Genomic DNA, 14,707 nt, shown 5'->3' on the forward strand with positions numbered 1-14,707 from the left:
ACCCTTTTAGGATAATGGGAGTTATTTAATAATTGAACATTACTCAAAACATTTCCATAGGGCTGTAAAATCATCTACTGCTATTCTATCGATTTCCCTTCAGTTCATACTTGTTTAAAGGTACTACATTGATAAACAATCCAGACGACTCCCACGGAATTTTGCCGAAAGGGTTAAAGTGGAGCACAGCAGGCTAGAATTAACTTCTCCTTTGGTTACATTTGAATGTCTGTTACTTCCATTACAAATTTGAACACTTACCCCAAAATCAATTTTGTCAAGTTTTTCCATTGTGAGTGTATCTTTGTCTGAATCATATAACCTTTGCTGAAAACATGAAAAGACTCTTATGAATAAGTGTTGACATGGGAAATGTGACATCAGTCTCATAGCCATCACATACTTCAATCAGAAAAAACTTCATATATTCCCCTATCAGCATTTACAAAACTTTTTCTCTTAAAACTTAAGGTGACTTGATTGCTTCTGAAATGCCTATAATTTCCTGTTTTGAATCAAAAGACTTGTGGAAGAGACTCACCTCAAAAATCTTGATTCTGCAAGCTATGAAAATATACTGTAATATCTTATGATGAGGAGATGATGTATCAGAAAAGTTCTGTATGTATATTTTACAGATGAAGTTAGAATTTCTATATATATCTAAATAAGTAGTTCTTTTAAAGGAGCCTTCTTCAAAGGAATAACACAAGCAAACTACCAGACTTTTCAACTTGGTATGTAAACACCAAAGTAAACCTTTCACTCAAGCATGGCATTCATGTTACCCTTTTATTCTTTTACCAAAAACGAAGAAATAAAACCACTTTAAATTCAAAGGAAAAAGTTTTAAATTAACTTGCACAGCAGAAAAGGGGGCTACAGGAAAACAATATTTTCTAGTTTTTTAAAAATATAGTAAGTAGAACTTATACCTTGTGAAATTGATACCACACTGTAATAAAAGGTCTACAGGCTACTTTATTATATTTTCTTGTGTCTTACACAAACTCAACAACCTTATGAGTAGCAAACTCATAGAGCTCACAATACCTTTGCTTGTGGCTCCTCCTGTGGGATCTTGGTTACATCTGGTCTGTTTGGTCTTTTGTTGTGGCCACTCAATTTTGGTCTGTAAGCAAATATTAATGTTTCATGAATTTAAAGTAAAAATATGCTCACAATGAATATAGTATTAGCCAAGCTGATAATAAATTTCACTACAACTGCAAGGGTATAAAACACATTCAAGACAGCTCAAACCCATTAACATACAATTATAATTTTAGGGGTACAACTCCAACCTTTCACTGTACAGAGTTAATATTTTATCACTTCCTTACTTCATGATCTTCTGGGCCTGTCAACAAGTTATTTTCCCATCACTTAAATTCTTAAAACTTTTTCTCCTAATTAAAACTTCTCTACCTTCCTTTTCTCATAATTACTCTCCCCTCAGAAACTATTATTAGAAGCTGAAGACTACTGTGTTGATGAATAGAAACATAGTTGAGCTAGGAAGGGAGACGAATGATATAAGAATGGGGACAAGGGAAGTATTGTTACTGTTTGGGTATGATCTACAAGATCATCCGAGGCCTAGATAATACATTTAAACAGATTAACATAGAAAGGAGCCAGAAAATAGAATTATATATATATAACCCTTTAAAATCACTTTAAGTTAAAAAATCAAACATAATATATGTCATGTAAAGGAGGAGGAAATAATGTTCACAAAGTGTATTTTTGCTAATCCTATACAGTAAAAATGATATTGTTATGATACAATAAAGTTTGTTCATACTTACCTGGCAGATATATATAATCAAAGTGCCCACCCACCTCCCCTCAGGAGACAGTGGTAATAGAAAATCTGAATAGAAAATGGGAATGGTTCCTGATACCCGCCTCCCAGCGGCGGGAATGTGTACTAACCACCTGGCCGATCACTGCGTGTGTCGTAAGTTTTGAAATTCTGTCGGACTTCGGAAAATACAGCTATATATATATCTGCCAGGTAAGTATGAACAAACTTTATTGTATCATAACAATATCATTTTGCTCATGAAGCTTACCTGTCAAGATATATTTATACGTACCTGAATCCCACCTTTGGAGGTAGGGAGAGACAGAATAGGATTTCAGGAAACATATACATGCAGATGATTGACATCTTGGTTCCATACCTGTTAGCATAGCTGACTTCGTGATTACAGTGGCCCCCCGTATTCGTGTTCTCCAGATTCGCGGACTCACACATTCGTGGATTTCTCTCGGGAACGTTTCCCTGCATTATTCGCGGAAAATTTGCGCATATGCGGTATTTTTCTATGATAAATATCCACAAATTCCTGGTTTTTTTGATGAATTTCATCATAAAATGCACTTTTTGTGATAAAACTATTAAAAAAACCTTGTAGGAAAATTTTTAATGGGTTTTTCTTGACTTTTATCCAACAAAATAGGCTGTTTTTAGCATTTTTATAGGGGTTCCAAACATTCGCGGATTCTAACTATTCACGGGGGGGTCTGGTACGCATCCCCCGCAAATACGGGGGGTCCACTGTACTGTCACCCAAGTCGGCTTTTGCTTTACTAGAGTCTCCAGCAAGGTAGTGACCTGTATAGCTGGTGAGTTCTAGATGATCTGTCAACGGGAGCGTGACCACAATGTGACTAGACCATATTGACCATACTATGAGGGCTAAGAAGTAAAATATATACCACCACCTGACCAACCTAGCCAAAGTTAAGGATGTTTAACTAAAGCTAAGAATTGAGAAGTCCACCACTGGCGGCCGACCCAACAACTATAATTAACAGCTCTTCCTAACCATTTTCTACAGGATAGGATGAGTGGTACTTCTTGCCCCCAAGATTGTGTCAGCGGACACTTATGGCCCTAGCAAGCAGCAGATCTCATATGTCGTCTTCACATCTTGCAGGTAGTGTGAAGCGAACACAGTGTTGCTTCGCTAAAACCCGGCACTCAGGATGTTACCGAGTGCCATGCTCTATTGAAATGCCTCCGAGGCCGCGCCCTCACCTCGTGAGCATTCAGTTTAAAATATTTCAAATCCTTGTCCAAACATGACGAATGAGCCTCTTTGTAAGAGCTCTTTAAAAAGAACACCAAGGCGTTCTTTGACATGGGCAAGTCTGGTCTTTTTACGGAACACCGCAGAATGTCCAAAGGACCTCGACTTCCTTTAGTCTTCATCTAGATAAAACTTGAGAGCCCTGACAGGGCACAGGACTCTCTCTGGCTCTTGCCCAATAATTTGTGCCATCCCCTTGATATCCAAGTTTCTGGGCCAAGGGTTAAACGGGTTTTCATTCTTAACCAAGAACGAAGGGCTTAGAGAACACACCGCATTATGTCTCTAAAGCCAATATGTCTGCTGATGGCTTAAACCTCACTAACCCTCTTTGCCGTAGCTAGAGCGGTTAGAAAGATTAGCCTTTCTGGTCACGTGCTTCAAGTTTGCAGAAAGATGTTCGAAAGGCCTCAACATCAGGAACTTCCAGACTAAGTCTAAGTTCCATGTCGGAAGCTTCAATTTAGACAGTTTCAAGATTTCAAAAGACCTCAATGATCGTGAAGGGCTTTGTTCGACAGATCCAAACCTCTTGAGTCCAAAGACCGTTGACAACATACTTCTGTATCCTCTAATAGTCGAGACTGCCAGCTTATCCACATTCCTCAGACGGAAAGGGAAGATGGCAAAACTAATTTACAGAGGTCGAGGTGGAGGAACAGCCATTCTTCCTGCACCATCTCCGGAAAACGGCCCACTCCGCTTGGTACACTGCAAGAAAGAAAGCTCTTCTAGCCTTGGCAATTGTACTTGCCACTGATTTGAAAAGCCTCCCACTCTGGTCAACTTCTCGATAGTCTGAATGCAGTCAGACTCAGAGCGGAGAGTTTTTGTAGTACCTCTCGAAGTGGGGCTGTAAGAGAAGATACTTTCTCGGGAAGGGTCCTTGGAAAGTGCACTAGGAAGGACATCAGCTGTGACCCAGTCGCTCGACGGCGAACATGTGGCGATCAGCGTCATCCTCGCTCCCTCTGACGCCGCAAATTCTCTTATTAATTACTCCTAAGAGTTTGAATACGGGAAAAGAAACTAAACATCCATCCCCGTCCAAACCCATAGGATGGCGTCTATTGTTACCGCTCCCGGATCGTGAAAAAAGGGGAGCAGTCTAGAGGAAGCCTCTTCATCTTCAACATTGCGAAGAGATCTATCAAAGGACGCCCCTAAAGTCTCCCCAACTCTCGACATACTTCTAAGTGAAGAGTCCACTCGGACGTCAGTAGTTGCTACCGTCGATCGAGAAGATCCGCACGGACGTTCTGTAATCCTGTAACGAACCTCTTGAGGATCGTTACGTTCCGTGCCTGTCTCACCACAGGCTCATTTAGGCGAAACAGATTTCGCTAAATACAGAAGCTGAGCTGGTGTTGTCGTAACAATACCTACAATAACTAAAAGGGAAACTGGAAACTCCTGGAGGGTTGCCGGGAGTACCGATTAAATGTAATTAGAATAAAAGTCCTCTCGGTCGCCATCCGTAAGGATAACTACGGTATGCGTATATAACTTGAACCATACAATCGCTTAATAGCAATATGACGCGAATGTAAAATACGTAGAGTATTTTGGCCACTTGGACAGCTATCTTCCTACTACATTCTTTCTTCAACGAGGAAGAGAGGGAATGGAGATCGACTGTCTTCATCCTCTTAGCCAAGAGAATGAATAGTATTAGTCGCAGGAGAGCCTCTAGTGAGAACCGAGAACCGAAGAGGACAACTCAAGCTTCTATGTTATCAGACAGAAGGCTTCATGGACATAGTCTTTTTCCCCGACGAGCCTCAGCGAGGTAGTAACCAATGAATGAAGAGTTCTTCTGAATCTTGTCAATAAGAGCTATCCGATTACACGATCGAATGTTATTGGGATCTTTGTCAATGAGAACTAACCCATTTACGTGACAAAGAGTTTAATATTTTGTCAATGGGGGCTTACCCACTTACCTGACAAAACGTTTAATATCTTGTCAATGGGGGGAACCCACGGATATGACAAAAGGTAATCTAGGAATTTTGAGCATAAAGTCTTCCCGATTCCTGTAGAAATCGAGGAAGGGGCAGGATTCCTGCTCAGAGACTGGGCTTATGACAGGTAGGACCCGAAGGTTTCCCTTTGGCAGCGCCTTCCTGATCGCAGAAGAGGCGTTTTATGACACCGAAATCTGCTAAAATTTACTAGTCTCCTTCTAGATGCCATATTATTAGAACCAACCTGACTACCTTATCCATGCAGGTTGGATAGTTATTCGAGAGAGAGTTAGGTCCCCGAGACTGCAGGTCCAGGGCTCCGAAACACCAACCTAGGAGTTAAAAATATCCATCGTCCTGAACAGCCCTTTCAGATGGCAATACAGATCTGCAAGCGTTTAGGAAACTTTAGCTGAGGACGGGAGAGAACTCCTCGGGGCGTCTATCTGGCTGGTAAAACCGTCCTGGGAAGAGGAAGGAACTCTCCAACCAGCTTCCTCTCCCGTCTCCTATCAAATGCCTGCTCTTACGCTTAACCTCGCTGGAAGTAGGGCAAAGGAAGTCTTGCTTTGCACTTTCCTGGAGTCCATCTAGTCATGGATTCTAGAAAGTGAAGAGGACATCTTGACGAGACCAGGCGCCTTCCTCTTCTTCAACGACGCCAACAGCGAGAGAGGAGAGCAAGGGACCGGGGGCCGAAACTTGTCAGCAAACATGTCTTATAGAAGGCGGATCGACACCTTGATAGATGAAGATGATGACGAAGTAGTCTCTTCTTCATTCGTAGGTTGCGAGACGCTCGAGGACTCTGTCTCCTTTACGGGAACAGGAGAAGGGTCCTTAACACAACGCGAAGCAATCAAACTCTGAGGCTCCTCTCATAAAAGGGGGTTTTCTACTTGAAGTAGGGTCCAAAGACGAAAGTCGGAAATGCTTAATAGCCAACTCCTAAACTTTGCGAAGTTAGGGTAAAGGAACGTCCTGCGGAGCGTTCTGAAGAGTTTCCACAAAAGCGTGCAGAAAAGCGTCATGCTGGGCGTCCACAAATGTGAAGAGCGTCCAGAAAGCGTCATGCTGAGTGTCCTACCGAGCGTCCAGAGAAGCGTCACACTGGGCAACATGCCAAGCGTCCAGAAAAACGTCACGCTGAGCGTCCAGCAAAGTGTCACACCTGGCGTCTTGATGAGCGTCCAGAGAAGCGTCACGTTGAGCGTCCAGACGAGTGTCCAGACGAGCGTCCAGCCAAGTGTCACGGCTGTCAATGAGAGCTTACCCGCTTACTTGCCGGGCGTCAAGAACAACATCCTGTTTCGCAGTAGAGCGAACATCACATAACGTATACGGAGCGCCATGAGGAGAGGAGGGGGGAGCGTCTTGGGGAGCAGGAAAACAATCCTTGCTACAAGAGTAACGACGTTCCTTCCTCTCGACAGAGCGTCGAGCGTCCCAAAAGGCGTCCTAGCGAGAGGCTTGCCGAGCGTCTTGATGCATAGAACGCCGAGCGTCCTGAAAGACGTCCTCGCGAGGGTATTGCCGAGCGTCTTGCCTTGAAGAGAAGGAGACTGCCTGATTCTCTTAACAGACAGCCTCGAAACCTTCCTGCGGCAACGCAGTACTGCCTCTCTCTTGGCGAAAAACGAGGCTAACTGTTGGTGATCCTGCGAGGGGCGAGGGGACGCCTTCTTCATTCTCACAGTAACAAAGTTAGGGCGTCTGGCGCTCAAAAGCGTCCTGCTCCGATGACGTCCTGTTTCTCTTCTGCGGTGGAAAGTCGTAAAAATGTTCAGGTGACGTTTGCAACGCATGACGTGAGAGAGGACGTGAAGCGTCCTCTTCTATAAAGCTTCTCTTTAGAGGGCGCGAGTCCTTCCGAAAGTTCCAACCCCCATGCGGGGAGGATGCTTCGGAGGACGAGAAGCAATCCTTAAGGAGGCGTGCACGCGCACACTCCTTGGCAGCCTAGGAAGCGTCAACAGTAACTGCCGAAGGGATGCCAGATCGGTGGGGGTTCTCCGTAACCCTCCTTCGGCTTTCGACATGCCCACTTCCTGTTGTCCTGGGAGTCCGACAGAGGTCCAGGCCTAGAGGCCTTATAGGGCCGATCTGACGCCCCCTCCACAACACTAGGGGCACTACACTTCACAACACTGATTGGAGAGCGAGCACTTTAGATTCCAAGATACGGTTGGAATCCACAATAACAGAAAAGGCATTACCTCTCGCAGACATAACCTCACAGCCCATAGGCCATACTACAGGGTTTAGCAAAACAAAGTCTACAGGAAGGTTAGCAGGTTCACTACCCTTACTTCTGTTTACTGATGCAGTCTTTGAGGAAGACCACCTGATTCAATCACGCTCTAATTTGCATACATACAAATCATACATCTTCCCTTCGGAATCAGTCAAACTCTCACACTCCTTACATCGATCTTTCAATAAAGAAACATGCCCTGTACACATTGTGCATACCAAGTGAGGATCTACCGAAGCTTTCAGTAGCCTCACCTTACTCTTGCAGACAACACAGTCTGAAATTAGCAGAACTAGATTCAGACATCTTATGCAAAGGTCAATCAAAACCTAATTGAAATTTATGATAGCATATGCCTAGCCACAAATCCAAGTCAATAAACCAAAAGACAATTAGGATACTTAAGCGGCAATGAAGTTTACAAAATCCTAAGACAGAGGTACTGAAAACAGTTGTTGACAGTACCGGCGACAGAGAAAATCTGAATAGAAAATGGATATGGTTCCTGATACCAGCCTCCCAGCGGCGGGAATGGGTACTAACCACCAGGCCGACCACTGCGTGTGTCGTAAGTTTTGAAATTCTGTCGGACTTCGGAGAATACAGCTATATATATCTGACAGGTAGGCTTCATGAACAAACCTCGGATTTCCTATGACGGTTTTTGTCGACTTTTGCCAACGAAATTTTGATTAGTTTCGTATGTTTCCTCAGAATTCAAACGACCAGAAATGCTCCTTCCTAGGCCCACCTTGTGACTCGGCACATACAGTGCCCAAACAAAGCATCCCATGTTCTCTTGTGCCCCACTCTGCTTTTGTGTTTATTTTCTATAAAATGAATTTTAAAATATTTTTGGGAGTCTGAAAGACATTAATTGAATTTATATTATTCCTTATGGTAATTATTGTTTTGGATATCATACGTTTGGGACTTTGTGAGAGTTCTGGAACTGACTGCATATGAAAACCGAGGTTCCACTGTCCTTTCCTGAATAGAAAGTATGTAATAGGTAATAATTAGCCTGGCCTAACAACTGCACCATCCAAACTTAGGCCAAATAGTTACCCAACAATATTGTTACTGGGACTGGCAATTGTATACAGTGGTACCTCGAGATACAAAATTAATCCGTTCCGAGGCGACCTTCGTATCATGAGTTTTTCGTATCTTGAACCACATTTTACATGTAAAATGGCTAATTCGTTCCAAGTCCTCCAAAAACACCCCAGTAAATTTCATAATAAAGCTAAATTGACCTATAAACAATGAAATACTACAACAATTTGGACCATACAATACTTAATACGTACTGCTAATTACCTGTAAATAAAGTGTATTAGTGTACATGGTAAACAAGAAATACTGTACGTATGTAGTAAAATGTGGAAGCTTACCTTTCGAGTGAGGCTTTCTCCGAAAGTGGCGACAGAGGAGGAGGACAAACGGCAGATACGTACACTTAACTTTACAAAACACATAAAAACAATGCAATGTCAGAAAAACAAACTAAACTTTACAAAACACATTAACAAAACTGTAACACTTAACTTTACAAAAAACTCAAAACTAAATTTTTTTGTCTTTCTTTTATTTTTACATTTTTTTTTTTACTTTTTTATACTATACGTATTTTACAAAGTTTCAATTTCTTCACCACCAAATGGATGCCAGTCCGTTTACGGAATTTTTCGAACCACCCATGAGAAGCCTTGAACTCTGGGGTTGCCGTCGATGTCCCCTCTCCTCCGTCGTCTTCGGCTTGGGCAATCAAACCGCCGAAAATAGCGCTGGCCTTCTGGCAGATTGCCGTCTCGGTTATCGTATCGCCACCGAACTTTGTCCTCAATCCAAAGCAGCCGCCTTTCCATTTCATCATGCACATAGCTCCTCTTGTTGGACAAAATAGTCACGCCCTTGGAAGGTGTAGCTGCTTTGATGGCTTCCTTCTGCTTAAGGATGGTGCCTATTGTCAACGGATTTCGGCCGTATTCCTTAGCGATCACACTCAACCGCAAGCCAGCTTCATACTTTTTTATTATCTCCATTTTTTATCTGCATAGAAAGTATTCTCTTCTTTCTGTGAACTTCAGCAACTTTCTTGGGACCCATGACTATACTGTATGTAATTAAGTAATGTAGTACGTATACTACTTAGGTTCTCACACAACACGATAAAAGTAGCACAACGAAATCACTAACATGAATTTACGTTAACAAACGAAATCGTATATGTGAATGAACGAATTCCACGTGCGTACAATAACAATAACACTGGTAAGAAGCAATGGCTGAAGAAGAACGCTGCTACGTAATAGTACGTAGATGCATGATGGGAGGGATGATGACCAATAGGAGAGAAGGATCTCATGGCGGTGACTAGCATCAGGAACCAATGGGAGAGCGGGAGGATGGTGGCGAGTCTACTCAGTTGGCAGCGCGCGAGTTTCAAAATTGTTATCGGTAGTCCGGGCAAATCTCGGACTACAGCAACAACCTTTCGTATCTTGAGCAGTTTTCGTATGTAGCCGTAAAATTTTTCGTATTTGCTTTCGTATTTCGAGTTTTTCGTAAGTTGAGCCTTTCGTATCTCGAAGTACCACTGTATTATCAAAAATCTGAGTAAATATTTTACTGAGGCAGCAGCTATAATATAAAAGTAGTCTGAAACATTGAACACCATGTAAAGTAGTCTGAAACCTTCAAAATCATGTGAAAATAGTAGGAATACTGCTAAGCAAATTAGGGAAAAACAAAAAGCAATCAATATTAAACAGGTTAATTTGACCACAAGGGTAACACACACCATTCTCTTAAGACTGTACTTCAGCTGCTCAAAATGAAATAAGTGACTAAAATTAGTGTGTTGTAGAATCCGAGTTTCTTGCGAGTATTTGTTCCTCATACTTGATCACTGTTGGCTGAAAGATTGAAAACCAATAAAGAAAGATCTGTCTGTAATGTTGGCCTGCATTCAGGAACTGTGTTGTGTGTCTATTCATCAAATACCTATGGCTTAGATAAGTGTGATCAAATCAAAGATGAAATATTACTTTAATGTGGCTTTCTTTTTGAATGAAATAAAAAAAACCAGCCAGTAATTGGTTTTCTGGTTTAATTTGAAAAACAACAACCTTCAATAAGATTCCAATAGTTCGTACCCGCATAAATAATAAAGTGCCTTCAGCAGCAAAACAGCCGTTGTTACGCTCAGAGGTCTGGATAAACTAATCCTTTATAATACTAATAATACAGCAGCATTACCATGGGAAAATATTTCAAACCTGTTACAGAAAGTTCATTTTGAGTGGGTGAAACTTGAGGAACTGGCACTTGAAATAGAAGATGGAATGTTGAGGAAGAAAATAAATCTAGTGACATGGAAAGATGCAGACAAAGCTCTCAGCACCTTTCTTATTGTAAATAATTCACAGTTTTTCACTAATATATACTGAGCAAAAATTTACCCATTGCATCAGTGAAACAAACCATACCTATATAATATATTCATTAAGGCATTTATGGAAGGATCAAATTAAACTTAGTAGCTTTGTGCTCCAAGCAGTTTATTGTACCCCTACTTATAGGCCGGTGTAATTTTGCATTACAATGAAAACATTTTTAATGCATTACAGATATTCTCCGAGTTTAGTAATCTCAGCAAAGAATTTTACGTTGATAGCATTGCATCAGAAAATTATTTTATTCAAAATTGGCCCTGTAGTGAATAAAAGATAATATTTTTGTATAGTAAAGAATTTTATTACCAGATACAGTCAACTGAACTTTAAATCATCTTCATTTATTTTTACTTTAAATAATCTTCACTTATTTTTCATATAAAGTGCTGCATCTTATCCATTAAATATATTACATTATAAATTTCTATTTTTCCCAGAACAAAAATCACTAACTGCATTACAGCTATGTTCACAAATTAGAATTTACAGAAAGTTGGTTTGAGGAGTGAACAAAAAACATACCTTTCTTTGTCTTTGTGATGCCCTGAGCGTGAACCAAGTTTTATATGCGAGTGCCTTGCTGGATCAGTAACCTTCGTCTTTGCCAAAGCTCTCTTATAGGACAATGTGCATAACCAGCATAACACTTTACCATCAACCTGAAAAATTAAGATAAATATAACTCCTTTACCAGACAGTGTGGAAATTTGTGTTCTATAAAATCCATTTCAAGAAATTTATTTCCTCTATTAAAGTTACATAAAGTAAAAATTTTAAAAATTATAATTCAAAAGTTACTCAAAATACCTGCTCTAATTTCAAGTTTGAAATTTTCAAACTTTGTAATACTTATTTGTAACTGCCAATTTAACCCATTATATTGGCCATAACTGTTTAGGAGACCATAATTTATATTTGTTTATTATCCATATTTAAATATTCTGCACCATACATTTCAAATTTTTTTTTTAATTATCCATATTTAAATATTCTGCACAATACATTTCAATTTTTTTTCCTAAGCTAGAACTTTTAAAAATAATCCTCCAATTCAAATCTAGTCCAAAACTAAGGATTTCAAAGGTAAAATTAATTCATATTAAAATTTACTAAAATACAGTAAAAAGGCAATGATTCAAGAGTAATTTTGATAACAGTAATTTAACCTAGATAAATATTTCAACACCCTTCCATTCACAGAATAAAACTAACAACTTGGTTGGCCTAAGGATACACTTTCTATATAACACATTCCGCTTTTAAAAAGGTAATTTTTTAAATATGACATTTTTATAATATTTTTAGATTTCATGTACAATTACCAAGTAGTTACATAACTAAAGTTTCTAAAACCATCAGCAGCTAGAATTTTTGAAATTCGTGGTAGCGTTAGTTTGTTTTGGTCAGGTGATACCCCCCACCCACTATCGGGAGAGGAACCAATGCCACACAAAATTCAGTTGTTTAGGCCTTACTATACTATCCATGTGAGGGGAGGAAGGAGGGCTTTGATCATGTAACTACTTGGTAAGTATACATAAAATCTTATATTATTATGGGCTGTCTAAGTAGACCTGTTGTCTGTGGAAGTAATCTTGGCCAATCTACCAGAAGATCTAGCAGATCTGGAAACCATTCTTGTGCTGGCCAGAATGGAGCAATGAAGGTCATCAAGATGTGGTGAGACCTGAATTTGTTGACAACTCTCACCATCCTGATTGGAGGGAATGCATACAAGTCTTTGTTTGACCAGTCCAAAAGCATTGCATCTGTCACCAATGCTTTCAGGTCGGGTTCTGGCGAACAGTCAAGATTGAGACGATAGTTTTTTGCTGTGGCAAACAGATCTAGCATTGGTTTGCCCAAAAGTTTCCATAGATCGAGGCACACCAATGGATTAATCATCCATTCTGTGGGAAGGACCTGCTTCTTGCAGCTTAGTTCGTCCATGAGTACATTGTGTTTCCCATGAATGAACCTTCTTACCAATCTGGTTTGGTTCCGTTTCCCCCATAACAACAGGTTTCTTGCCGTTTCACAAAGAGAAAATGAGCGGGTGCCTCCTTTTCTTATGTGTGAGAGCACTGTCGTACTGTCCGAATAGGCCACCACTACTTTGTTGCGGACCTCATTCGCAAATTCTAATAACCCCCAGTGGATGGCGGTCAATTCCTTCCAACTGATATGCCACTGTTTCTGTTGCACATTCTAAGTCCGAGACTTCCGCTGCTGCTGAACTATGTTAACAGCACCAGATGGCAGAGACTACTGGATTTCGTGCAGTGTTGGTTCCTCTCTCCCTTGATAATGGGAATTTCAAAAATTCTAGCTGCCAACAGTTTTAGAAACTATAGCTATGTAACTACTTGGTAAGTTGCAACCATAAAAAACTATATTAAGGCAATTCATCATACAATGAAAATGGCTACTGTTTTTATAGGAACAACCTTCTTTTCCAATTTCATAAAATGCACTGTTCATACGCAAACAAATCTTTGGTCTTAACAGTAGGATCATTTCTAGCGCCTAGCTGGGATCTGGTTAAAACGCAGATGAAAGCAAGGAATCTTGTGATATCTGGCAACCCATGCATAAATTGGGTGAAGAGTGGTCAAAGACCACGCACCTACACCACCGTGTCAGTCTTTTCCTTAACTGCCTGGGCGAGAGTTGTGGTTGACCTCTCTTGGCCTTTACCCGGTTCATTACCCGTTTCAAGTGTGTGTGTGTGTGTGTGTGTGTGTGTGTGTGTGTGTGTGTGTGTGTGTGTGTGTGTGGGGCTGGTGTTATGGCTGCATCTGCTCCTTCTCGGCCTCGTCAACGTGTGCGCCCGGAATTCCAGGTTTTCCATGTTCTTGTTTTTTGGCTTCAGCTGCGACCGACCCCCCCATCACAAGTAATTTGTGCCGCTCTAATGTTTGTACTATGACGAATCCTTGCACGGAATGCTGTGCATGTCCTAAATAGCAGTGGAAGTCGTTTTATAGCAAGAAAGAGCATCGGAGGGTTTCTACTCTTCCTTCATAGGAAGGTTTTTTGCCTCTTCTCAATGCTTCATCTCCTGCAGTGCTCACACCCCATAGCAGCATTGTGCCTGTCTCTCCTCCCTTTTCTTCCATCGATTCATTGTTGGAAGTACTGGGAGGCCCTCAGGCTAATTTTTCTTCGGGAGTTAATAGATTCCCGGGAGGGGGGAGGCTTTTACATCATTCTCATTTATTCCAGAGTCGGAGGCGTCCAAGATGGTGGCAATTAGGAAGACGCTCAGGCTATGGGGTTCCCCGTCCTTGGAGGGGTTGCTGGTACACTTTATAGAGGGTCACTAACCCCCTCCTCGTCTTCGTGGGTAGCCGTGGCGTCAGCCCCATTAATGACATCACAGGATCAGTTGATTGGTATTCCTTCGCCAGTAGCGTCTGCTTCCCCTTCTGACCGAGGGGAAGCGGTGACGTCATCACCACTTGTGACATCACTTCCATCGCTGACGTCACTCCCAGTCGTCTCCTCTGCACTCTCAGCCATGACGTCATCTCTGCCGCCCAGTCCGCTGCATCTCCCTTCCATGTCATCGAAGCCTTCTCTTGCTGATCCGTCTGAGGCTTCATGCCAGGTGGTTCTTAAGAGATATGAGTTGGCTGCCTTGTCAGCTGGGAGGAGTGGAAGGAAACATGTTGCATCGTCCCCGCCTCCTGCGAAGAGATCGCGTAAGGAGGCAGTGCTATCTTCCTTTCCTTCTTCCCTCTCTACACCACGTCAGCGTATCAGGTGTTAGAAGGCAAAGGACTTTGCTCTTTCTTCGCCTACGAGGTAGGAACAACACAGCCGTGTTCGTGAGTGTTGGTGTATCTTCCCTTGTGCAATCTGCAGTGGCTGCTTCATCCTCTGCATCAAATCGCAAGCATGTTGCAACCTCCCCCTTCCGTG

The 14,707-nt window shown here is 41.6% G+C and overlaps 1 protein-coding gene and 1 long non-coding RNA gene across 3 annotated transcripts in view; one reads left to right on the forward strand and one right to left on the reverse strand.

Annotated features, from left to right (window-relative positions):
• The window catches only part of LOC135216245 (uncharacterized), a 187,103-nt gene that overhangs the window by 163,449 nt on the left and 8,947 nt on the right, over positions 1–14,707 (forward strand). The gene's annotated exons all lie outside the window — the stretch shown is intronic.
• The window catches only part of LOC135216244 (protein FAM76A-like), a gene marked incomplete at its 5' end in the record, with an annotated part of 47,014 nt that overhangs the window by 10,599 nt on the left and 21,708 nt on the right, over positions 1–14,707 (reverse strand). Inside the window, 3 exon segments of one of the 2 annotated variants that reach the window (XM_064251409.1) lie at positions 262–327; positions 1,054–1,132; positions 11,306–11,442. In XM_064251409.1, the coding sequence (XP_064107479.1) occupies positions 262–327; positions 1,054–1,132; positions 11,306–11,442 (282 nt within the window). 2 annotated transcript variants of the gene reach the window in all.

The sequence above is a fragment of the Macrobrachium nipponense genome, chromosome 6, assembly GCF_015104395.2.
Source record: "Macrobrachium nipponense isolate FS-2020 chromosome 6, ASM1510439v2, whole genome shotgun sequence".
Taxonomy (NCBI): domain Eukaryota; kingdom Metazoa; phylum Arthropoda; class Malacostraca; order Decapoda; family Palaemonidae; genus Macrobrachium; species Macrobrachium nipponense.